Below are 26,811 nucleotides of genomic sequence, written 5' to 3' on the forward strand. Positions count from 1 at the left end.
TCCCTTAATTATGTTGAAGAATGAGTAGAATTTGAGTTGCAATGGTGAGTGTACCTATAGGGAGAAGAATTGTAAGAAAAAGTACAAGCGCCAGAGTTTAGGGCTTATTCAAAATAGTGAGAAAACCATTTTGGTTGGGAGAAGGACTTGAGCTCAGAAAGGAATAGGAAATATAGATGTGAAGGATTTCAAAGAAAGCACAAAACAGGATTAATGAATGCAAGTTTAGGATTGAAGGTGAGAGAAAAAAACAAGATACACGGAGAGTGGTGGTAGCATCGAAGGAAATAGAGAAGTGAAAGATCTGAGATGAAGGGGAAAGGTAAGAGTATTTCAGACGTGTTTCTTTTGAGATGATGGCAGTATGTTTAAGAATGCCCAACTCACAGATGGAAATGTGTCGTTGGAACCTGCCTGATATGGGAAGGGGAGAATATTTTGTAAGTCATCTGCCTTGCCTTGAAAGTAGGTGAGATTTCAGAAGTGGGGAATATAAAGAAAGGAGAAGATCTAGACTGTGTGGGAATATATTTCTTTTTTTTTTTTTTTCCTCAGCCCAGGCTGGAGTGCAGTGGTACGATCTTGGCTCGCTGTAACCTCAGCCTCCTAAGTAGCTGGGATTATAGGCAGCAATTACCATGCCTGGCTAATTTTTATACACACACACACACACACACACACACACATTTTTTTTTTTTTTTTTTTTTTTTTGAGACGGAGTTTCGCTCTTGTTACCCAGGCTGGAGTGCAATGGCGCGATCTCGGCTCACTGCAACCTCCGCCTCCTGGGTTCAGGCAACTCTCCTGCCTCAGCCTCTGGAGTAGCTGGGATTACAGGCACGTGCCACCATGCCCAGCTAATTTTTTGTATTTTTAGTAGAAACGGGGTTTTGCCATGTTGACCAGGATGGTCTCGATCTCTCGACCTCGTGATCCACCCGCCTCGGCCTCCCAAAGTGCTGGGATTACAGGTGTGAGCCATCGTGCTGGGCCGACGGGGTTTTACCATGTTGGTTAGGCAGGTCTTGAACGCCTGACCTCAGGTGATCTGCCCGCCTTGGCCTCCAAAGTGCTTGGATTACAGGTGTGAGCCATCACACCTGGCCTAATTTTTTTTTTTTTTTTTAGACGGGGTTTCGCTCTTGTTACCCAGGCTGGAGTGGTGCAATGGCGCGGTCTCAGCTCACCACAGCCTCCACCTCCTGGGTTCAGGCAATTCTCCTGCCTCAGCCTCCTGAGTAGCTGGGACTCAGGCACGTGCCACCATGCCCAGCTAATTTTTTGTATTTTTAGTAGAGACGGGATTTAACCATGTTTACCAGGATGGCCTCGATCTCTTGACCTCATGATCCACCCACCTTGGCCTCCCAAAGTGCTGGGATTACAGGAGTGAGCCACCACGCCTGGCCAATTTTTATATTTTTAGTGGAGACAGGGTTTTGCCATGTTGGCCAGGCTGGTCTTGAACTCCTGACCTCAAGTGAACCACCACCTTGGCCTCCCAAAGCGTTGGGATTACAGGCATGAGCCACCGCTCCTGGGCTGTTTGTGAATATATTTCTTAGATCTATAAAGCGTTTTATCTTCAAATGTTTTTGCAATTATGATAGGAGCTAGGATCTCATAAAATTCTATTTGTTAAAATTCTCCCCCTATAATTTTTATGTTGACTGTTGTGATTTTTAACTTTTTAAAATTCCATCCCAGAAAATAATGGACAACTTAATTTTTGAAGAAGTTGATAAAAATTTGAACTGCAAGTCAAAATTTTTCAGTGCAAATAAATTGTTTAAATATGTTTTACAGTTTGCTTCTGTTAAAGCATCTCTGTTCTACCATATGTCTTTCATGTTAAACTTTCACAGTTTTTTCTTCTGAAATGTTGGTACTGAGCAAATTGTAAGGCTATAGAAAAAGCTCTGCTATCCAGAGAACTTGGATAGTGAGTCATCTTGAGGGACCAAGTTTTAAGTAGCCAAGAAGTAAGCAATCAAAAGCCAGAAATATTTTTAATCTGTTTTAGAAAATTAGAAAAAAATGAGTCATAGCCTTCCTTGTTATATAAAAATAATTGAAAGTGATTTAACTCTTTCTCATAGTTTGACTTTTATTTGATGAAGATCAAGATGCAGATCATTTTGTGCTTCAGTTATTTTGATGAATGAATATATGTGATGTGAACATAGAAAATGTGGACTATAGGACAGATCTGGTAATTTTTTTTTTTTTTTTTTTTTGAGACAGAGTTTCGCTCTTGTTACCCAGGCTGGAGTGCAATGGCACGATCTCGGCTCACCGCAACCTCCGCCTCCTGGGTTCAGGCAATTCTCCTGCCTCAGCCTCTTGAGTAGCTGGGATTACAGGCACGTGCCACCATGCCCAGCTAATTTTTTTTGTATTTTTAGTAGAGACGGGGTTTCACTATGTTGACCGGGATGGTCTCAATCTCTTGACCTCGTGATCCACCCGCCTCGGCCTCCCAAAGTGCTGGGATTACAGGCTTGAGCCACCGCGCCCGGCCCAGATCTGGTAATTAACAGTTGCTTTCCTTAAAAAGTTTGTGTTTTCCTCCTCATTTGCCTTTTGCTCACTGACTGATAGTAATATGGGGAGACTGAACAATGGGAGCATAGGAATGGCAGACCAAGAGAGCCTGTGGTAAACATAGTAAGATTAGTCTTCTTTTTTTCTTTTCTTTTTCTTTTTTGAGACAGGGTATCTGTTGCCCAGGCTGGCACAGTCTTGGCTCACTGCAACCTCTGCCTCTCAAGCTCAAGCGATCCTCCTACCTCCGTCTTCCTAGTAGCCGGGACTGCAGGCATCCACCACTATGCCTGGCTAATTTTTGTATTTTTAGTAGAGGTGGGGTTTCACCGTGTTGCCCAGGCTGGTCTTAAACTCCTGAGCTCAAGCGATCCTTGAAACCTCAGCCTCCCAAAGTGGTGGGATTACAGGCATGAGCCATTGTGCCTGGACACTTTCCTTTTTTTATGTGACTGGCAAATCAGCCATATGAGCAGTTTTGAAAGAAGAATCCCAAAAGTGTTTTTGAGCAATGTTATCCTTTAAAGTACACAATAATTTTGGTGCTACATTCTGGTGAGTTGGTGGAAAACAAACTAAAAGGGGGTTGATTACTTTATAGCCATAGCTTATAGTCAGTCCTTTAAGCAATTTAAAAATGAATAAAAATAAGAGGATCTAGACATCAGTATAGTTTTATATACTCATCTGTATTTTAGATTAAATCTATAGTGTTATTTTATTATTATTTTTTTTTAGACCAGGTCACTCTGTTACCAAGGACAGAGTGCAGTGTTGCAATCATGGCTCACTGCAGCCTCCAATTCCTAGGCTTAGGCAATCCTCCTGCCTTAGCCTCCTAGTAAGTGAGACTACAGGCTTATGGTACCATGCCCAACTAATATTTTATTTTTTGTGGAGATGGGGTCTTCCTATGTCGGCCAGGCTGATCTTGAACTCCTGGGTTCAATCAGTCCTCCTTCCTCGGCCTTCCAAAGTGCTGAAGTTATAGACATGAGCTACCACGCCCAGCAGAAATTATTATATTTGATAAATGTTGTTTATTTTCTTAAGTCTTAATATAGGCCTTGCCTTCATATTATAGTTTTTCTTTCTATTTGAATTAACATTCAGATATATTTGAGACATTCAGATAAATTTGAAAATTAAGTTTATCTTTTTTTTTCTTTTTAAAGTTTATCTTTTATATTTGCCTTTTTATTAACAGAAATGGATGATGAAGACTGTGAAAGAAGAAGAATGGAATGTTTGGATGAAATGTCCAATCTTGAGAAACAGTTTACCGATCTCAAAGATCAGTAAGTAGCGACTTAAGAAGGCCATTGTCACTGAATCTCAACCATGTCACTTGTACACTAGCATAAGAACAGCTAGATTCAGTCTCAGCTGTTTTCCCATTTGCATTTTATGAGACTGACTAATTTGAAAGAGGATTCAGTTATTGTTTGTCTACTGAAGTCCTTATTAACTAAACTGAGGGTTTGGAGGCAGGGGTGTTTTGTGGGCTTGAACCCAGGAGTTGTAGACAAGCCTGGGCAACATAGGAAGACCTGGTCTCCGCAAAAAAAAATTAAAAAATTAGCTGGACCCACGTGCCTGGTACGTGCCTGTGATCCTAGCTACTTGGGAGGCTAAGGCAGGTGGATCGATAGAGCCCAGGAGGTCAAGGCTGCAGTGAGCTGTGCTCATGCCACTGCACTGCAGTCTGGGAGACAGAGTAAGACCCTGTCTAAAAAAAAAAAAATTTAGTTTTGTCCTGCAGGATTATTGCCAAAAATAAACACTGAGTTGTGTCATACTCTAAAGGTATTGGTGAGACAGCTGGCAAATTAGAGTATTTGTAAGTGGCCTTATAAATAGAAGTAACAGGGACCTGTAAGGAGGAAGTAGCCTAGAAGCTTCCTTTTCTAGGTAAAGTGGGGAATCAGTGTGAATTCTTTAGTGTGTTCTGATTGCCATGTGTCACTATGCACTTCTTTGTGTCTTTACATCTCTTCCTGTTGCATTCTAAAGCATTTTTATAGTATGCAGTTTTGTCTAATAAAGCATTTTCATAGCAAGAAAAAATTTTTCTTTCTGATTTTGATTTCCTTGCTCATTGAGCAGCTAATTTTGTTATGGCTTCTTCAATTGTAGTTGAGACAAACTTAGAATGTCAGGTCACAAAGCCATTGGTTTTACCTTCATCAGTCTACTTCCTCTTTGTTCTGTTAAAAAATTAAGTAGGCTGAGTACAGTAATACTGATTCGTTTTCAGGAAAGGTAGAGAGAAACCACATAATTATTTATTTTGACAACTGGTAATGTCTATTCAGAGTGATTTCTTTGTTTTTTTTAAAGTCAATGTTTAAATGACCATTTCTCTTACAATTGGTTTTATTGTTCTGTAGTTAAAACCAAAACAAAAATTGACAGTGCCAAAAAGTAGTTATTTCAGTTTTATTGTTTTGTATTGGGAATTAACGATTAAAGAGTAATACTGATAAAAATGATAGAAAACTTATTTTGTGATTATGCGCATAAAGTCAAATAATGTAATTGAGTTCTTTGGTTGAGATAAAGGCAAAAATACATTTGATAGATTATTGGAATATGAAGGCTATTGGGAACAAATAACGCATAGAAATGGCAAATTGTTAGCCTTTATTGAGATTTTTAAATTAACATCTTAATTTTTGCTTTGTTAAGACTTTATAAAGAACGATTAAGTCAGGTGGATGCAAAACTACAAGAAGTCATAGCTGGAAAAGCACCAGAATACTTGGAACCGCTGGCAACTTTACAGGAAAATATGCAAATTCGTACAAAGGTAGCAGGTAGGAAAGTGAAGAATCTTTTCCATGTATAGAACGTAAACTCTTCAATACCTTTAAAGGTGTTTGTCAAGTAAGTGTTTTATGTTGATGGGATTACAAATATATTTACATCGAGACCAGAATATTTTACTATCAGTCAGCCCACAGCTGCGATATTTATTAAATACCTTTTGCTTTGCTCTGCTGCTGTGGGGGATCAAAAAAAAAAAAAAAGCCCTCAAGTTGCATACAGTGTTGTTGAGAAGATAGTTCAGTATACGATGAAACAACTGGAAACCATGATACTGTCATTACGAGAGACTGTTATTATCACAGTTTAATTCCCTATTAGAGAAATTAAAGTTTAAGTGCTCTTCGCATTTTTTTTATATGTAAGAATGATAGGGTTTTTTTTTTTTAATATATAAAAAAATTTTTAAAACGTTTGATCAGGATACGATAGAACAGGAAACTTACCTTCAACTAGATAATTTAATTCTTTTTTACTTTGATAAGTTCAGTTACTCATTTGTGGCTATGAGTAAACAAAGATATACTCTATTTGTTTGGTTACATTTCATTCTTATGTTTGTAAGTGGGATCCAGCCTCAGTATTATGTCCTATGACTCATAATCAAGGGATATATTTGATTTTTCATAGTCAAATTAAAAACTAAACTTATTAGTGGAGATGCTGGTTGTTTTTCTTTTATGCGACACTAATTGATCCTTATGTACCTGTTAGATAATACCTAAGGCGTTGTTGATAATAAGTCTTTTTACTAAATCCTCCTTTCACCAAATTTTATTTTTGAGTGCTTAATATTATATAGATGATATGATACTTCACTGCTATCTTTACATATTGACTTAACAGACCATTAGAAGTAAAAGTATTCCTAATTTTCTTTGTTCTTTTAGGTTCCATGGATGATCAGGAAATATTACTTGAGTCAATTATTTACTTTTCTACTCTGGCCTCTGTTATATTTTGATTTTGCAGAGTAGTGCATGTGAATGTGTTGCTGATGGCATAGTTCCAGATATCTGTCTCTTGCTTTACCATACAAAGAGAGATAATTAAATTCCTAGGGCCAACTATGGCATGAAGCTTAGAATACACATCCAGAGCTCTTTGTGTGCCGTTTTTGTAGTGACATATTTGCATGGCCATGTTACCTATTTTATACTATTGTCTTGTTAGGTCTAAGTTAAACTATCTTGGGTATCCATCCTCTAGATAATGCCCAGTCAGGAGCACTCCAGACATAATTGATGTTGTCATGTCAGTTTATATACATTTACTCCTCACGGAAGCTTTGGACTGAAAGTAATAGTTTAAAAAAAAAAAGTGGTTTTGGTGAGGTATAGTGTCTAGCTGTTACTCTAAGTATATGTGATTGATGACACCAGGGTTTATTGTCTCTGTTTCTATTTTGGAAACTTGATTGTTTTTCATAGGAAAAGAGTTTGTTTTTTCATTTCGATCATTCTCTATCAAACATTTGGAAGTAATCTTTAGAACAATAGGGTAAGAACAAAAACTAGCTGTACAGTTTCTTTCTAGCTTTTAAACTCTTAATTTCTAATCTTTTTGGATATATATTTTAAGTGAATCTTTTTATTTTTAGTCTTTAAAGATAAAAAGTTAGACTCACGTTTCATTTTTTTCTGGATTCATCTTATAAAATACAGTGAGGACGGAATTCCTGTAGGGAAGTGATAATGGAACTCCTTATTGCTAACATAATCAGAGTAATTGTGTTTGGTTGCAGGAATCTATAGAGAGCTCTGCTTAGAATCTGTAAAGAACAAATATGAATGTGAAATTCAAGCTTCTCGTCAGCATTGTGAGGTACTGTCATTTTGCATAACTTTTAAGCCAATTTCATCTCTTCAAGCCTTTTCTGAGTATAGTAGTTAAAAAAGTAAAATAAATAAAACAAAATTTAATAGTACTTTAGCTCATCACTTGTGTGATTAAAAAAAAAGAATAGAGTTGCATTGGAAGCTGTATTGGAGATAGTACACAAAGAAAGGACCGTAGGAAAAAACTGAGATAATTTTAGAAGTTTTGCAGCTAAAACTTTAAAAAGACTTTGCAATGATTATGTCACCTGGCATTACTGAAAATACTAGTATAATTAGTATTATGTGGAAGTTTAGACTTACAAAATATACACTCAATGGCGCAATTAGGATGTTAGGCTATAGAATTAGTTTCTGTCTGTCTAGAACTGTTTCCACATTTTTAGGCAGAATTCTCTATGGGAAAAAAATAGGTGTATTTTTCTATATTTTCTGTTTATTTGCATTTAACCCCTTTATGCTGAAGGTTGCAAATTTTTTTTTTTTTTGGTGAAAAATCTGATCTTGGCGATGACCTTGAGCAGTAGGGTATAAATAACTCCAACAAGCTTAGTGTTCCAATAATGAAACATTAGGTATAAATGGGTTAAAGATATTTGTAGCATTTAAAAAACATAGTACCTACCAGGCACAGTGGCTCACACCTTAATCCCAATACTTTAGGAGGCTGAGGCAAGAGGATTGTTTGAACTGAGGAGTTCGAGACCAGCCTGGGCAACATCGTGAGACTCCTGCTTCTACAAAAAATACAAAAATTAGCTGGGCATAGTGGCAGGTGGCTATAATCCTAGCTATTCAGGAGACTTAGGTAGGGGAACTGCTTGACCTTGGGAGGTTGAGGCTTCAGTGAGCTGTGATTGTGCCACTGCTCTGCAGCTTGGGTGACAGAGCGAGAGCCTCTCTCAAAAATAACAACTACAACAACAAACAAAAACCCCATAGTGCCCATTTTGTAGATAACTTTTTATCAGGTCTAGACAAGATTATAGATACACAGGTAGAAATAAGACGACAAGTCTACAATGATTCTTCTGTCACTTTAATAATGCCGTAAACTAAGAGTAGGTAGGTATAAAAATGATAGTTGTTTCATTTTCATAATTACAACTGAGATTGAATATCTTTTTGGCATTTACTAGCTGCTTGGATTTTTTTCCTAGGAAATGCATATTTGTTTTTGGCATTTAGTCTTTTCCTCATTGACCGTATAAGTTCTTTATATATTCTGGCTATAAATGCTTTGCTGGTTATATGCTTTGCAAATATTTTTGCCCAGGTAGTATGATGTATTCACTCTTTTTAATGACCTGATGCAAAGAAGTTTTACATTTTAATGTAGTTGCATTTATTATTGTTTTCTTTATGGAATGTGTTTTGTTATGTTTCGTTTTGTTTCGAAACAGGGTCTCACTTTGTCACCCAGGCTAGAGTGCAGTGGCATGATCATGGCTCACTGCAGCCTCTATTTCCCTGGGTTAAAGCCATCCTCCTGCCTTAGCCTCCTGAGTAGCTGGAACTACAGATGCATGCCATCACATCCAGCTAATTTTTAAAATTATTTCTGGAGATGGGGTTTCACTATGTTGCCCAGGCTGTTCTTGAACTCCTGGGCTCAAGCAGTCCTCCTGCCTTGGCCTCCCAAAGTGTTGAGATTACAGGTGTGAACCAGGGATGTGCTTTTTGTGTCTGCCTCTTTTAAGGTAAAAAGATGTATTTTCCTTTAAAAGTTGAAATTTTGCTTTCAACATTTAGATTACAAAACTACCTTTAATTAGTTTTTGTGTATGGTATAAAGTATAGTTCTAATTTTATTTTTTATTTTTTGGTATATGTATAGGTAATGTAACAGTATTTATTACATACCCCTTTGTTTCCCCACAAATCAGCAGTTCTTTCTCTTTTGTATATCAAATTAGATCCTATTTGTCAATATTGGCTTCTAATTATGTGAAGAAAGTCAATAGTAGCTTGATGGGGATAACACTGAATCTGTAAATTACTTTGGACACTATGGCCATTTTCATGATACTGATTTTTCCTATCCATGAGCATGGAATATTTTTCCATTTATTTGTGTCCTCTTTTATTTCCTTGAGCAGTGGTTTGTAGTTCTCCTTGAAGAGGTCCTTCACATCCCTTGTAAGTTGTATTCCTAGGTATTTTATTCTCTCTGTAGCAATTGTGAATGGGAGTTCACTCATTATTTTGCTGTTTGTCTATTATTGGTGTATAGGAATGCTTGTGATTTTTGCGCATTGATTTTGTATCCTGAGACTTTGCTGAAGTTGCTTATTAGCTTAAAGAGATTTTGGGCTGAGACGATGGGGTCTGCTAAATATATAATCATGTCATCTGCAAACAGAGACAATTTGACTTCCTCTTTTCCTATTTGAATACACTTTATTTTTCTTGCCTGATTGCCCTGGCCATAACCTCCAATACTATGTTGAATAGGAGTGTTGAGAGAGGGCGTCCTTGTCTTGTGCTGATTTTCAAAGGATTGCTTCTAGCTTTTGCCCATTCAGTATGATATTGGCTGTGGGTTTGTCATAAATAGCTCTTATTATTTTGAGATACGTTCCATCAATACCTAGTTTATTGAGAGTTTTTAGCATGAAGAGGTGTTGAATTTTATTGAAGGCCTTTTCTGCATCTATTGAGTTAATCATGTGATTTTTTTCGTTGGTTTGGTTTATGTAATGGATTACTTTTTGTGTTTGTTGAACCAGCCTTGCATCCCAGGGATAAAGCCAACATGACTGTGGTAGATAAGCTTTTTGATATGCTCCTGGATTTGGTTTGCCAGTATTTTATTGAGGATTTTTGCATTGATATTCGTCAGGGATATTGGCCTGAAATTTTCTTTTTTTTGTTGTTTCTGTGCCAAGTTTTGGATGATGCTGGCCTCATAAAATGAGTTAGGGAGGAGTCCCTCTTTTTCTGTTGTTTGGAATAGTTTCAGAAGGAATGGTACCAGCTCCTCTTCGTACCTCTGGTATAATTCGGCTGTGAATCTGTCTAGTCCTGGGCTTTTTTTGGTTGATAGGCTATTAATTACTGCCGCGATTTCAGAATTTGTTATTGGTCTATTCAAGGATTTGACTTCTTCCTGGTTTAGTCTTGGGAGGGTGTCTGTGTCCAGGAATTTATCCATTTCTTCTAGATTTCTAGTTTATTTGAATAGAGGTGTTTATAGTATTCTCTGATGGTAGTTTGTATTTATGTGGGATCAGTGGTGATATCCCCTTTATCATTTTTAATTGTGTCTATTTTATTTTTCTCTCTTCTTTATTAGTCTGGCTAGCAGTCCATCTATTAATCTTTTCAAAAAACCAGCTTCTGGATTTATTGATTTTTTTAAAAGGGATTTTTGTGTCTCTATCTCCTGCAGTTCTGCTCTGATCTTAGTTATTTTTTGTTTTCTTATAGCTTTTGAATTTGTTTGCTCTTGCTTCTCTAGTTCTTTTAATTGTAATGTTAGTGTATCAATTTTAGATCTTTCCTGGTTTCTCCTGTGGGCATTTAGTGCTATAAATGTCCCTCTAAAAACTGCTTTAAACGTGTCCCAGAGATTCTGGTACGTTGTATCTTCGTTCTCCTTGGTTTATAAGAACTTATTTATTTCTGCCTTAATTTTGTTACTTATCCATTAGTTATTCAGGAGCAGGTTGTTCAGTTTCCATTTAGTTGTGTGGTTTTGAGTGAGTTTCTTAATCCTGAGTTCTAACTTGATTGTACTCTGGTCTGAGAGACTGTTAATGATTTCTGTTCTTTTGCATTGCTGAGGAGTGTTTTACTTCCAGTTATGTGGTCAGTTTTAGAATAAGTGTGATGTAGTGCTGAGGAGAATGGATTTTCTGTTGATTTGGCGTCGAGAGTTCTGTAGATGTCTATTAGTTCTACTTGGTCTAGAGCTGAGTTCAAGTCCTGAATATCCTTGTTAATTTTCCTTCTCATTGATCTGTCTAATGTTAACAGTGGGGTGTTGAGGTCTCCCACTATTAGCATATGGAAGTCTAGGTCTCTTTGTAGGTCTCTGAGAGCTTGCTTTATGAATCTCGGTGTTCCTGTATTAAATGCATATGTATTTCAGATAGTTACCTCTTCTTGTTGCATTGATCCCTTTACCATTATGTAATAATGCCTTTCTTTGTCTTTTTGATGTTTATTGGTTTAAAGTCTGTTTCAGAGACTAGGATTGCAACCCCCTGCTTTTTTTTTTTTTTTTTTTTTTTTCTCTTTCCATTTGCTTGGTACATCTTCCTCCATCCCTTTATTTTGAGCCTATGTGTATCTTTGCATGTGAGGTGGATCTCCTGAATACAGCACACCGATGGGTCTTGACTCTATCCAATTTGCCAGTCTGTGTCTCTTAATTGGGGCATTTAGCCTGTTTACATTTAAGGCTAATATTGTTTTTTTTCTCCCCACCGCTCAAGGTTAATATTGTTATGTGTGAATTTGATACTGTCATTATGGTTATTTTGCCTGTTAGTTGATACAGTTTCTTCATAGTGTCGATTGTCTTTACAATTTGGTATGTTTTTGCAGTGGCTGGTACTGGTTTTTCCTTTCCATACTTAGTGCTTCCTTCAGGAGCTCTTTTAATTCAGGCCTGGTGATAACAATACCTTTCAACATTTGCTTGTCTGTAAAGGATTTTATTTCTTCTTCGCTTATTTTTATTTATTTATTTATTTATTTATTTATTTTCGAGATGGAGTTTCACTCTTGTTACCCAAGCTGGAGTGCAATGGCACGATCTCGGCTCACCGCAACCTCCGCCTCCTGGGTTCAGGCAATTCTCCTGCCTCAGCCTCCTGAGTAGCTGGGATTACAGGCACGCGCCACCATGCCCAGCTAATTTTTGTATTTTTAGTAGAGACGGGGTTTCACCATGTTGACCAGGATGGTCTCGATCTCTTGACCTCGTGATCCACCCGCCTCGGCCTCCCAAAGTGCTGGGATTACAGGCTTGAGCCACCGCGCCCGGCTTATTTATTTTTTTAAGATGGGGTTTCACCCTGTTGGCCAGGCTGGTCTTGAACTCCTGACCTCAGGTGATCCACCCACCTTGGCCTCCCAAAGTCCTAGGATTACAGGTGTGACCCACCGCGCCCGGCTCTCCTTCGTTTGTGAAGCTTAGTTTGACTGGATATGAATTTCTGGGTTGCAAAGTCTTTTCTTTAAGAATGTTGAATATTGGCCTCCATTCTCTTCTGGCTTGTAGGATTTTTGCAGAGAGATCTGCTGTGATTCTGATAGGCTTTTCTTTGTGGGTAGCCCAACCTTTGTCTATGGCTGCCCTTGACATTTTTTTACTTCATTTCAACCTTGGTGAATTTGACAGTTATGTATCTTGGGGCTGCTCTTCTCAAGGAGTATCTTTGTGGTGTTCTTTTTATTTCCTGAATTTGAATGTTGGCCTATCTTGCTAGGTTGGGGAAGTTCTTCTGGGTAATATCCTGAAGAGTGTTTTCTTTTCTTTTCTTTTCTTTTTTTTTTGAGATGGAGTTTCGCTCTTGTTGCCCAGGCTGGAGTGCAGTAGTGTGATCTCTGCTCACCGTAACCTTCTCCTCTCCCAAGTTCAAGTGATTCTCTTGCCTTAGCCTCCTGAGTAGCTGGGATTACAGGCATGTGCCACCGTGCTCAGCTAATTTTGTGTTTTTGTAGAGACTGGGTTTCTCCATGTTGGTCAGGTTGGTCTCCATCTCCCGACCTCAGGTGATCTGCCTGGCTCAGCCTCCCAAGGTGCTGGGATTACAGGCATGAGCCATGGCACCCGGCCTGAAGAGTGTTTTCCAGCTTGGTGCCATTCTTCTCGTCACTTTCAGGTACACCAATCAAATGTAGCTTTGGTCTTTTCACATAGTCCCATATTTCTTGGAGGGTTCATTCATTCCTTTTCATTCTTTTTTGTCTAATCTTGTCTTCATGCTTTATTTAATTAAATTGATCTTCAATCTCTGATATCCTTTCTTTCGCTTATTCAATTCGGCTGTTGATATTTGTGTATGCTTTACAAAATTCTTGTGCTGTGTTTTTCAGCTCCATCACATCATTTATGTTCTTCTCAAAACTGGTAATTCTAGTTAGCAGTTCCTGTAATCTTTTATTAGAGTTCTTAGCTTCCTTGCATTGGGTTAGATCATGCTCCTTTAGCTTGGAGGAGTTTGTTATTACCTACCTTTTGAAGCCTGTTTCTGTCAATCTGTCAAAGTTATTCTCCATCCAGTTTTATTCCCTTGCTAGCAGGAGTTGTGATTCTTTGGAAGAGAACAGACATTCTAGTTTTTGGAATTTTCAGCCTTTATGCACTGGATTTTGCATATCTTCATGGATTTATCTACCTTTGGTCTTTGATGTTGGTGACCATCAGATGGGGTTTCTGTGTGGATGTTCTTTTTGTTGATGTTGATACTGTTCCTTTCTGTTTGTTAGTTTTCCTTCTAGCATTGAGGCTCCTCTGCTGCAGGTCTGCTGGAGTTTGCTGGAGGTCTACTCCAGACCCTGTTTGGCTGGATATCACCAGTGGTGGCTGCAGAACAGCAAAGATTGCTGCCTGTTCTTTCCTCTGGAAGCCTCGTCCCATAGGGGCACCTGCCAATGCCTGCCAGAGCTCTCCTGTATGAGGTGTCTGTTGACCCCTTCTGGGAGCTGTCTCCCAGCCAAAAGGCATGGGGGTCAGGGACCAACTTGAGGAGGCAATCTGTCCCTTAGCAGAGCTTGGGCACTGTGGTGGGAGATTCACTGCTCTCTTCAAAGCCAATAGGCAGGAACGTTTAAGTCTGCTGAAACTGTACCCATAGCCACCCCTTCACCCAGGTGTCCCAGGGAGATGGGAGTTTTTATAAAGCCCCTGACTGGGGCTGCTGCCTTTATTTCAGAGATGCCCTGGCCAGAGACAGGGAATCTAGAGAGACAGTCTGGCTACAGCGGCTTTGCTAGGAGCTGCAGTGGGCTCCACTCAGTTCGAACTTCAGGCAGCTTTATTTACACTGTGAGGGGAAAACTGCCTACTCAAGAATTAGTAATGGCCAACACACCTCCCCTCACCAAACTAGAGTGTCCCAGGTTGATTTCAGACTGCTATGCTGGGAGCAAGAATTTCAAGCCGGTGGATCTTAGCTTGCTGGGCTTTGTAGGGGTGGGATCTGCTGAGCTAGACCACTTGGCTCCCTGGCTTCAGCCCCTCCCCAGGGGAATGAATGGTGTCTCCCTGGTGTTCCAGGTGCCAGTGGGGTATGAAAAAAACTACTGCAGCTAGCTTGGTGTCTGCTCAAATGGCCGCCCAGTTTTGTGCTTGAAACCCAGGGCCCTAGTGGTGTAGATACCTCAGGGAATCTCCTGGTCTGCGAGTTGCGAAGACCATGGGAAAAGCCCAGTATCTAGGTTGGATAGCACCCTTCCTCACTGAACAGTCCCTACAGCTTCCCTTGGCTAGGGGAGGGAGTTCCCCAACCCCTTGTGCTTCCTAGGTGAAGCAATGCCCCACCCTGCTTCTCCTGCCCTCCGTGGACTGTACCCACTGTTTAACCAGTCCCAATGAGATGAGCCAGGTACCTCAGTTGGAAATGCAGAAATCACCTACCTTCTGCATTGATCTTGCTGGGAGCTGCAGACTGGAGCTGTTCCTATTTGGCCATCTTCCACCACCAAAAAATTACTCTTGTGTGGTGGTGCATGTCCGTAGTTCCAGCTACTTGGGTTGCTGAGGTGGGAGGATTGCTGAGTCCAAGAGTTCAAGACCAGCCTGGGCAACATACCATGACCCAATCTCTAAAAAAATTACTCTATATTTTTTGCTGCTATATAGAAAAGTAATTTCGCATATTGATATCATATCTAGCAACCTTACATGCCTCTCATTTTTATACTTATTTATTTATTTTGTTGTATTTTATTTTTTGAGATGGAGTTTCACTCTTGTTACCCAGGCTGGAGTGCAGTGGCACAATTTCAGCTCACTGCAACCTCCGCCTCCTGGGTTCAAGCAATTCTCCTGTCTCAGCCTCCTGATTTTTTTTTATTTTTTAAGTTTAGAGATATCATCTCATTGTGTTGCCCAGGCTGGAGTGCAGTGGCCTGATTATAGCTCACTGCTAACTGCAGCCTTGAATGCCTGTGCTTAAAAGATCCTCCACTTCAGGGTCCTGAGTAGTTAGGACTGTAGGCATATATATGCCACTACACCCAGCTAATTAAAAAATGTTTTTGTAGGCCGGGCACGGTGGCTCAAGCCTTTAATCCCAGCACTTTGGGAGGCCGAGGCGGGTGGATCACGAGGTCAAGAGATCGAGACCATTCTGGTCAACATGGTGAAACCCCGTCTCTACTAAAAATACAAAAAATTAGCTGGGCATGGTGGCGCATGCCTGTAATTCCAGCTACTCAGGAGGCTGAGGCAGGAGAATTGTTTGAACCCAGGAGACGGAGGTTGCGGTGAGCCGAGATCGCGCCATTGCACTCCAGCCTGGATAACATGAGCGAAACTCCGTCTCAAAAAAAAAAAAAAAAAAAAAGTTTTTGTAGAGATGGGATCTTACATATTCCCTAGGGTATATCTTACATATTGCCCATATGCTGTTCTTAATTCTAATAATTTACGTGCAGATTTTCTTATTTTCCATGTAGATAATATTGTCATTTGTGAATAACAGCAGTTTGTTTCTTTTATTGTCATCTTCCTCATTTGTTTTACCTGTCTTAATGGCACTGATAGGACTTCCGGTGCTCTATACTTTCAGGGATCATTTCTATAGTATGTTACTAGAGAAGTTTCTCTGAACGTGTAGGACTTCCAATAAAAGATGGAATAGAAGCAATGAAAGCAAACATTGTTACGTTCGTGATCTTAAGGGAATGCTTCTAACAGTTTTCCAATAAGTATGATATTTTCTTGTGACTTTTGGTAAATACTCTTTGTCAAGTTAAGGAAATTTCTTCTTTTTTTTCCTCAGGATAAAATAGTTAAATTTTATTAAGTGCTTTGTCTGCATCTATTGAATTAGTCATGATTTTTTTCTTGTGATATATTGCTGTGGAGACTTAGGTTGTTAATGTGTTTCCTAATGCTAAACCATTCTTGGATTCCAGAAATTATTCTTTTTCTTCTGTGTTTGCAGGTGAGATTTAATTGTCAGTTCTCATACTGTCTTTTATTTGATTTCAAGATTCATAGAATGAGTTAAGGATATTCTGTATTTTTCTCTTCGATAGAAGTATACATTTAAGAGTGCAGTAGTTGCTTGAGTGTTTCGTAAATCTTGTCTTTATGACATATATACACATACACACACATTTTTTAGAGTTGGGGATCTCACTGGGTTGCTCAGGCTGGAGTGCAGTGGCTATTCACCCAGTGTGATCATAGCACACTGCAGCCTTGAATTCCTGGCCTCAAGCAGTCCTCCCATCTCAACCTCCCAAGTATCTGGGACTATGCCACTGCACCCAGCTATGATATATATTTTGAATAGTGTCACAATCATAGATAAGTTGTAACAAAGTACATAGAACTCATTTTGGTGAACAAATAGAGAGTGAGTTTACAGCATGAAGCACTATTACCCCTGAGTCCTTTAATGTATATTTGAAATAAATGAAGAATATTCCTTTACGTAACTAAAGTATAATCATCAAAATCAGGAAATGGGTTGGGTGCAGTGGCTCATGCCTGTAATCCCAGCACTTTGGGAGCCAGAGGTAGGAGGACTGCTTGAGCACAGAAGTTTGAAATCAGTTTGGGTAACAAAGCAAGACCTTGTCTCAACAAAACAAAACAAAACAACACAACAAAACTGGGCATGGGGGCACACATCTGTAGTCCCAGTTACTTGGGAGGCTGAGACAGAGGATTGCTTGAGCCCAGGAGGCTGAGGCTGCAGTAAGCCATGTTTGTACCACTGCAGCCCAGCCTGGGTGACAGAGTGATATGCTGTCTCCAAAAAAAAAAAAAGAAAGAAAAGAAAAAGAAAAAAATCAAGAAATGTACATTGCTATGTTGCCACCATTTCAGACCCCATAGCCTTTCATAGCAAAGAGATCCAGTTTAGAACCACATATTGTCATTGTCAATGCATTTAGTTTTCGTGTCTTTTTTTCTTTTTAGATGGAGTCTTGCTCTGTCACTAGCCTGGAATGCAGTGGCACGATCTCGTCTCACTGTAACCTCCACCTCCTGGGTTTAAGCACTTCTCTTGCCTCAGCCTCCTGAGTAGTTGGGACTACAGGCACCTGCCACCATGCCCGGCTAATTTTTTTTGTATTTTAGTAGAGATGAGGTTTCACCATGTTGGCCAGGATGGTCTTGATCTCCTGACCTCGTTATCCACCCCTCCTTGGCCTCCTGAAGTGCTGGGATTACAGGCATGAGTTACCGCGCCTGGCCTAGTTTTTATGACTTTTTAGTCTCCTTCAGTGTGAAACAATTTCTCAGTCTTTTCTGGACTTTCATGATCTTTACATTTTTGAAAATTTCAGGCTGGTTATTTTGTAGAGTGTTCCTCAGTTTTGAGCTGGTCTGCTGTTTCTTCATGATTAGAGTCAGGTTTTGCATCTGGCAAAAAAAAAAAATCACAGAAGTGATGGTGTTTTCTTCTCATTGAATTCTGTCAAGCTGCGCAGTTTTGATATGTACCATTATTAATGATATGCACTTTGATCTCTTGATTTAAGTAATGTCTTCCAGGTTTCCCCAGGTAAACTGACTTTTTTCCCATTGTGATAAATATTTTGAGGAGAAGGGCTTTGAAACTATGCAAATACCTTGTCCTTCGTAACACATGCAATTAATTAATTTATATAAATATGGACTCTTTAACTCATTTTTTGGTGTGCTTTATCTTTCCCTTACTGAGGGAAACATGTTAGAATTTCTATCTGTGATGGTGGATTTGTTTGTAATGCTGTGTTTTGTTTTTTGTTTTTAACACAGGGTCTTCCTCTGTTGCCTAGGCTGGAGTGCAGTGGTGTGATCACAGCACACTGCAACATCTGCCTCCTGTGTTCAAGCAATCCTCCCTCCTTAGCCTCTCAGTAGCTGGGACTAGAGGCATGTGTCACCATGCCCAGCTAATTTTTGTATTTTTTTTTTTTTTTTTTTTGTAGAGATTGGGTTTTGCCATGTTTCCCAGGCTGGTCTTGAACTGGGCTCAAGCAATGTGCCGCCTTGGCCTCCCAGAGTGCTTGGAATACAGGCCTAAGCCACTGCACCTGGCCATTTCTTTGTATTTTTTTTTCAGTTAGTTTTCTTTTTCTTCTTCTTTCTTTTTTTAGAAACAGGGTCTTACTGTGTCATCTAGGCTTGATTGAAGTGGCATGACCATAGCTCATTGCAGCCATGAACTCTGTAGTTCAAATGATCCTGTACCTCAGTCTCCCAAGTACCTGGGACTATAAGTGTGTGCCATTGTGCCTAGCTAATTATTTATTTATTTATTTTTTTGAGACGGAGTTTCGCTCTTGTTACCCAGGCTGGAGTGCAATGGCGGGATCTCGGCTCACTGCAACCTCCGCCTCCTGGGTTCAGGCAATTCTCCTGCCTCAGCCTCCTGAGTAGCTTGGATTACAGGCATGTGCCACCATGCCCAGCTACTTTTTTGTATTTTTAGTAGAGACGGGGTTTCACCATGTTGACCAGGATGGTCTCGATCTCTTGACCTTGTGATCCACCCGCCTCGGCCTCCCAAAGTGCTGGGATTACAGGCTTGAGCCACCGCGCCCGGCCCAGCTAATTTTTTAAATATTTTGTAGAGACAGGGTCTCACTTTGTTGCTCAGGCTGAATTTTTTTTTAAATTTCCTAAAAGGTCCAACATACCATATAGTAAAATCATTCACCATTTGCGATTTGGAAGCCAAAGGTACTAATGATGAGGTGCCGTACAGTTAACTATGGGCACAATGTTGTATAGCAGATCTCTAGAACTTAAATCGCCTGGTATAACTGAGACTTTATACCTATTGAATAGCAACTCCCCATTTCACCCTCCACCACCCCTGGCAGCCACTATTCTATTCTCTGCTTCTGTGTGTCTGACTGGTTTATATACCTCACACAAGTGGTATCATCCACTATTTGTCCTCCATGACTGGCTTATTTCACTTAGCATGATGTCCATATGCTGCTGATAATGATAGGATTTCCTTCCATTCTAAGGCTGAATAATGTTCCATTGTATGTATTGACTACATTTTCTTTACCATTAATCTGTCTGTGGGTATTTAGGTTGTTTCCACGTCTTTGCTATTATAAATAGTGCTGCAATGAATGTGGGAGTACAAATATTTCTTTGAGATCTCAATTTCAATTCTTTAGGATTAATACCAGAAGTGGGATTGCTGGATCATACGATATGTTTTTTGAGGATGCTGCAGACTGTTTTCTTTAAAAAAAAAAACAAAAAAAACCCAAAAACTAATTAATTTTTAATCTTCAAATTGACTAACGTCAAAATTGTATATATTTATGGTATATAGCATGTTTTGATATATGTATATGTTGTAGAATGATTAAGTCAAGTTAATTAACATCCATCACCTCACATACCATTTGTTTTGTGACAAGAACATTTAGAACCTACTCCCTTAGCAAGTTTCAAGCATACAATACCTTATTATTAATTTTTTTATTTTTGGAGATGGGGATCTTTCTGTGTTGCTCAGGCTGGTCTTGAACTCTTGGCCTTAAGTGATCTCGCTGCCTGAGCCTCCTAAGTAGCTGAGACTACAGCTGTGTGCCACTGCATCTCGCTATAATACGTTTTATTACCTGTTATAATATTATGCTGTACAGTAGATCTCCAGAACTTATTCCCCCTGTCTAACTGAAACTTTGTGCCCTTTGATCAATATTTCCCATACCCTGCCGCACTACCTACTCCTGCATTTCTTAGTAACCACCATTCTACTCTTCTATGAGTTTGATTTTTTTTAGATCCTACATGTAAATGAGATAATATTTATCTTTCTGTGCCTGACTTACTTAACTTTAAGAGTGTCCTCTAGGTTCATTCATGTTGTCACAAGTGACAGGATTTCCTTCTTTTTTAAGGCTGAAAATGCATATATATACCAATTTTCTCTATTCATTCATCCATATCTTGGAGGTCAATAATGCTATAGTGAACATGGAGGTGCAGATACCTCTTTGACATGCTGATTTCATTTCCTTTGGATATATGCCTAGAAGAGGAATTGATGGAAATAGTATTTTTTTTTTTCCTTTTTCTTTTTAAATTTCTTTATAGAGACAGAGTCTCACTGTGTTGCCCAGGGTGGTCTCAACTCCTGGGCTCAAGTGATCGATCCTCCTGCCTTGGCCTCCTAAAGTGCTGGTATTACAGGCGTAAGCTACTGCACACTGGCCTGTAGTTGTATTTTTAATTTTTTGAAACTTCTGTACTGTTGTCCATAAAGGCTGGAGTACTATGAGGATGTAAAAAGGAATGAGGAAGGTCTCTGAGTTAACATGAAGTGATTTCCAGATGTCTAAACAAAAAAGCATGCCAAAAAAAAAAAAAAAGAAAAAAAAAGAAAAAGGTGTAGATAGTATGTTATTCTTTAAAAAAGAGGGATAGAAATATAAATGCATGTCTGTTGCTTGCTTAGTTTTGTGAAAAGAAGCACACAAAGCTATTAAAAAAAACCTACAGGAGGAAGAATTTGGTCAGGCATGGTAGCTCACGCAAGTAATCCCAGCATTTTGAGAGGCTGAGTGGGGTGGATCACCTGAGGTCAGGAGTCTGAGACCAGCCTTTTCAACATAGTGAAACCCTGTTTCTACTAAAAATAGAAAAATCAGCTGGGCATGGTGGCGTGTGCCTGTAGTCCGAGCTACTTGAGAGGCCGAGGCAGGAGAATTGCTTGAACCAGGGAGGCTGAAGTTGCAATAGGCCAAAATTATGCCACTGCACTCCAGCCTGGGTAACAAGAGAGACTCTGTCTCAAAAAAAAAGAAAAAAAAAAAGAAAAAACTTATAGGAGACCTACAGGAGAGTGACAGGAAAGGCAAGAAGACATAAGGAGGAGGTTAAGATTTCTTTTAAGAATTCCTTGACGGCCGGACGGGGTGGCTCATGCCTATAAGCCCAGCACTTTGGGAGGCCGAGATGGGTGGATCACAAGGTCAAGAGATCGAGACCATCCTGGTCAACATGGTGAAACCCCATCTCTACTAAAAATACAAAAGTTAGCTGGGCATGGTGGTGCGTGCCTGTAGTCCCAGCTACTCGGGAGGCTGAGGCTGGAGAATTGCCTGAACCCAGGAGGTGGAGGTTGCGGTGAGCCGAGATTGCACCATTGCACTCCAGCCTGGGTAACAAAAGCGAAACTCCATCTCAAAAAAAAAAAAAAAAAGAATTCCTTGACATGTGGTTTTAACTTTTAAGCATACAAGTGTTTTTCATAGAAAATAAATTAAATTGAGAGAAATAAGTGTTGGAAAGGATGTGGAGGAAAGGAAACCCTTGTGTACTATTGATGGGAATGTCAGTTGGTTCAGCCATTTTGGAAAACAGTATGGAGGTGCCTCAGAAAATTAAAAGTAGAACCACCATATGAACCAGCAACCCTGCTTCTCTAGGCATACGTCATCTGAGGAAAACAAAACCAGTAGCTCAAAGAGATTATGTGCACTCCCTTGTTCACTGTAGCATTCTAACACCATCTTTTGAAGTGACTATTTTTTTCCCAATGTGTATTCTTGGCACCCTTGTTGAAGATCAGTTGACTGTACATGGATAGGCTTATTTCAGGGCTCCCTATTCTGTTCCATTTGTCAGTATGACAGTACTGTGCTGTTTTGATTATTGTAGCTTTGTAATGTATTTTGAAATGAAGTAATATGATGGTTCCAGCTTTGTCTTGCTTGACATTATTTTGGCTATTTGGAGTCATTTGTGGTTCCTTTGTGAATTTTAGGGTTGTTTTTTCTATTTCTGTAAAAAATGCCACTGTCATGAGAGAATGTGAACCAGAAAAAAGAAAAACCCACTGGTATTATATTTTGAAGAGACAGTGTCTTGCTCTATCACTTAGGCTGGAATGCAGTGGTATGATCATACTGTGGCTTTAAACTCATGGACTCAAGTGATCCTCCCAAGTCAGTCTCCCAAGCATAATAGTGGGGACTACAGGCATGTGCTATCATGCGTAGCTCCACTGGCATTTTGGTAGCGGTTGAATCTGCAAATCACTTTGAGCAGTATTGACATAGTAACAATATAAGTCTTCCAGTCCATGAACTCTGATGTCTTTCCATTTGTGTCTTCATTAATTTGTTTCACCGATTTTTGTCATTCTCAGCATACTCTTAGGTTAAATTTATTCCTAATTGTTTTATTCTTCTTATGATTGTAAATGGAATTGTTATCTTTTTTTTTTTTTTTTCCCAAGACAAAATCCTACTCTCACCCAAGCTAGAGTGCAGTGGCGCGATCTTGGCTCAGTGCAACCTCTGCCTCTGAGGTTCAAGCGATTATTGTGCCTCAGCCTCCTGAGTAGCTGGGATTACAGGCACCCACCACCATACCCAGCTAATTTTTGTATTTTTAGTAGAGACAGGTTTTGCCATGTTGGCCAGGCTGGTCTCGAACTACTGATCTCAGGTGATCCACCCACCTTGGCTGGGATTACAGGCATGAGCCACTGCGCCCAGCCCAGAATTGTTTTCTTAACTATTTCTAATATCTCCTTGTATTTCTATCAGTCTTTGCTATAATACATATGTACATACATATATATATGTATGTACATATATATATATAGAGAGAGACTAAATTATATTCATACATTTAAAAATTTTTATATCTTTCTAATAAATGTAATATTTATCCTTTTTAAATGTCCTTCTGTCCATATTTCAGAGACAGAAAAGCATTAAAAAGGGATTTAAAAAAATCTACATTGTATGATAATTAAAATGGCCACCTTAGTTTTATTTATGGCATTTGATAAATTTTTTTTTTCATTTTTTTGAAAACTTTTTTCTGGCCTTATATTTTATGCACTTCACTTTTTAAATAGCGTATATCTTGATGATTTTTAAAAAATCCGTTCTAACTACTTCTGCTTTTTAACTGATATATTTAGGCCAATTACATTTATAATGATTACTCTGATGATGATGATGATGATTTTTTGAGAGAGAGTCTCATTGTCACTCATCTGTAGTGCAGTGGTATGATCGTGGCTCACTGCAGCCTGAAACTCCTGAGCTCAAGCAATCCTCTTGCTCCAGCCTCCCAAGTAGCTGTGACTACAGGTGCAAGCTACCACACCTGGCTAATTAAAAAATATCTTTTTGTACAGATAGGGTCTTGCTATGTTTTCCAGGCTGGTCTTGAACTCCTGGATTCAAGTGATCCTCCTGCCTCAGCCTCCCAAAGTGCTGGGATTATAGGCATGGGCTTATGTCAAACCCATATTTTGATATTGAATACTAACCTATTTTGAGTTTTCCATTTGTTCTGATTTGTCCTTTTAAATTCCTTAATAACTTTTTTGGAGGGCCTAATTTATAAAGTTTTAAAAATTATGTCATAAAGTTATATCCTCTCTTTCTGTTAGTGATTACCACCATACCTTCCATTTTTATTATTTTAATAATTGCCTTAAATTTTCAGCATGCATATATACATTAATAGAATCTAAAAGTGGCTGAGCACTGTGGCTTATGCCTGTAATCCCAGCACTTTGGGAGGCCCAGGCAGGTGGATTGGCTGAGGTCAGGAGTTCGATAGGGGGTTTTATTGAGTCTGTAAATAAGATTCAGCCTGGCCAACATAGTGAAACCCTGTCTCTACTAAAAATATAAAAATTTAGCTGGGCATCGTGATGGGCACCTGTAATCCCAGCTACTCAAGAGGCTGAGGCAGGAGAATCGCTTGAACCCAGGAGGCGGAGGTTGTAGTGAGCTGAGATTGCCATTGCACTCCAGCCTGGGCAACAAGAGCTAGACTCTGTCTCAAAAAACAAACAAACAAAAAAGAATATAAAAGTTATTAACTCAGGGCAGCTGGGTGGGGAGGGGTAAAAAAAAAGAAAGTTATTAACTCTGCCCACCTTCTGACTCTAAAGGACCTTAGAACCCTCTAACTCCAGTTTATTTTCTTCCAAATAATAATACAAGTTATGGTTGTTCAGTCTTTTAGTTCCATCTTGCTTTTTACCCTTCAAATGAGACATGATTTTGGTCTCCTATAATTAGTTTTTTTTAGGTTTACCTATATTTTATTAGTTTCTTGCTCACTGTTTTTGAGTTATAACCCTTCCATGTAGCTCATTTTTGCTTCTTTTTTTTTTTTATTGCATTTTCGGTTTTGGGGTACATGTGAAGAACATGCAAGATTGTTGCATAGGTACACACAGGGCAGCGTGATTTGCTGCCTTCCTCCCCTTCACGTATATCTGGCATTTCTCCCCATGCTATCTCTCCCCAAATCCCTACCCGCCGCTGTCCCTCTCCTATTTCCCTCCAACAGACCCCAGTGTGTGATGCTCCCCTCCCTGTGTCCATGTGTTCTCATTGTTCAATACCTGCCTATGAGTTGAGAACATGCGGTGTTTGATTTTCTGTTCTTGTGTCAGTTTGCTGAGAATGATGGTTTCCAGTTCATCCATGTCCCTACAAAGGACACGAACTCATCGTTTTTGATGGCTGCATAATATTCCATGGTGTATATGTGTCACATTTCCCCCGTCCAGTCTGTCATCAATGGGCATTTGGGTTGGTTCCAGGTCTTTGCTATTGTAAACTGTGCTGCAATGAACATTTGTGTGCAAGTGTCCTTATAGTAGAATGATTTATAATCCTTTGGATATATACCCAGTAATGGGATTGCTGGGTCAAATGGAATTTCTATTTCTAGGTCCTTGAGGAATCGCCACACTGTCTTCCACAATGGTTGAACTAATTTACACTCCCACCAACAGTGTAAAAGTGTTCCTATTTCTCCACATCCTCTCCAGCATCTGTTGTCTCCAGATTTTTTAATGATCGCCATTCTAACTGGCCTGAGATGGTATCTCAATGTAGTTTTGATTTGCATTTCTCTAATAACCAGTGGTGATGAACATTTTTTTTTATATGTTTGTTGGCCTCATGTATGTCTTCTTTTGTAAAATGTCTGTTCATATCCTTCACCCACTTTTGAATGGGCTTGTTTGCTTTTTTCTTGTAAATCTGTTTAATTTTTTGTAAATTCTGGATATCAGCCCTTTGTCAGATGGGTAGACTGCAAAAATTTTTTCCCATTCTGTTGGTTGCTGATTCACTCTAATGACTGTTTCTTTTGCTGTGCAGAAGCTGTGGAGTTTGATTAGGTCCCATTTGTCTATTTTGGCTTTTGTTGCCAATGCTTTTGGTGTTTTGGTCTTGAAGTCCTTGCCTATGCCTATGTCCTGAATGGTTTTGCCTAGATTTTCTTCTAGGGTTTGTGTGGTGTTAGGTCTTATGTTTAAGTCTTTAATCCACCTGGAGTTAATTTTAGTGTAAGGTGTCAGGAAGGGGTCCAGTTTCTGCTTTCTGCACATGGCTAGCCAGTTTTCCCAACACCATTTATTAAACAGGGAATCCTTTCCCCATTACTTGTTTTTGTCAGGTTTGTCAAAGATCGGATGGTTGTAGATGTATGGCATTGCCTCCAAGGCCTCTGTTGTGTTCCATTGGTCTCTATCTCTGTTTTGGTACCAGTACCATGCTGCGACGACCTACTGCGCTGGCTCAAATAGCAGCGCTGGGATTCGTGGTGCTTTTTTGCCTGGGAATCTCCTGGCTTGGCTCCCTGTTTCAGTCCCCTTTTTAATTAGATGAATGGGGGACTCTGCCTTCCCGGAGCTCCACTCACCAGCTAAAATGGTGTCCAGACCTGTTTATTTTGTATGGAGGAGCGCTGCTCTGGGGTGCCGGCAAAACTGCCATGCCCGCCAAAACAGCTGCTCTGGCCAAAACAGCCGTTCTGGTGACCCGTAGGGCTCCTCTGCCTGGGAATCTCCTGGTCTGTGGGCAATAAAAATCCATATGGAAATGCGGCATCCACTCAACCTCTGTGCTTTCAGTGGGAGCTGCAATCCTGAGCTGCTCCTAATCGACCATTTTGGATCCCTCCTCATTTTTGCTTTTTTTTTTTTTTTTGAGATGGAGTTTCGCTCTTGTTACCCAGGCTGGAGTGCAATGGCACGATATTGGCTCACCGCAACCTCCACCTCCTGGGTTCAGGCAATTCTCCTGCCTCAGCCTCCTGAGTAGCTGGGACTACAGGCACGCGCCACCATGCCCAGCTAATTTTTTGTATTTTTAGTAGAGACAGGGTTTCACCATGTTGACCAGGATGGTCTCGATCTCTTGACCTCGTGATCCACCCGCCTCGGCCTCCTAAAGTGCTGGGATTACAGGCTTGAGCCACCGCGCCCGGCTCATTTTTGCTTCTTAAAGAACATCCTAGGCATCCCTTCACTAAGAGTCTCTTTGTGGTAAACTCAGTTTTTATTTGTCTGAAATAGCTTTATTTGGAATAATTCTTAAAGGACAGTTTAGGGGAATATAAGATTCTAGGATGACAGTTATTTTGTCTTAAAGTTTTTAGGATTTTACCTTCCACAGT

At 39.7% G+C, this 26,811-nt stretch overlaps 1 protein-coding gene and 1 pseudogene across 1 annotated transcript in view; both read left to right on the forward strand.

Annotated features, from left to right (window-relative positions):
- BRMS1L (BRMS1 like transcriptional repressor) overlaps positions 1-26,811 on the forward strand; it is a 47,627-nt gene that overhangs the window by 1,554 nt on the left and 19,262 nt on the right. Inside the window, exons 2-4 of the mRNA XM_003924199.2 lie at positions 3,752-3,842; positions 5,233-5,360; positions 7,115-7,194. Coding sequence (XP_003924248.1) covers positions 3,752-3,842; positions 5,233-5,360; positions 7,115-7,194 — 299 coding nt within the window. The remainder of the gene's footprint in view (positions 1-3,751; positions 3,843-5,232; positions 5,361-7,114; positions 7,195-26,811) is intronic.
- Positions 15,940-16,065, forward strand: LOC120364235 (small nucleolar RNA U3; annotated as a pseudogene).

The sequence above is a fragment of the Saimiri boliviensis genome, chromosome 2 (genome assembly GCF_048565385.1).
Source record: "Saimiri boliviensis isolate mSaiBol1 chromosome 2, mSaiBol1.pri, whole genome shotgun sequence".
In the NCBI taxonomy this organism is placed as follows: domain Eukaryota; kingdom Metazoa; phylum Chordata; class Mammalia; order Primates; family Cebidae; genus Saimiri; species Saimiri boliviensis.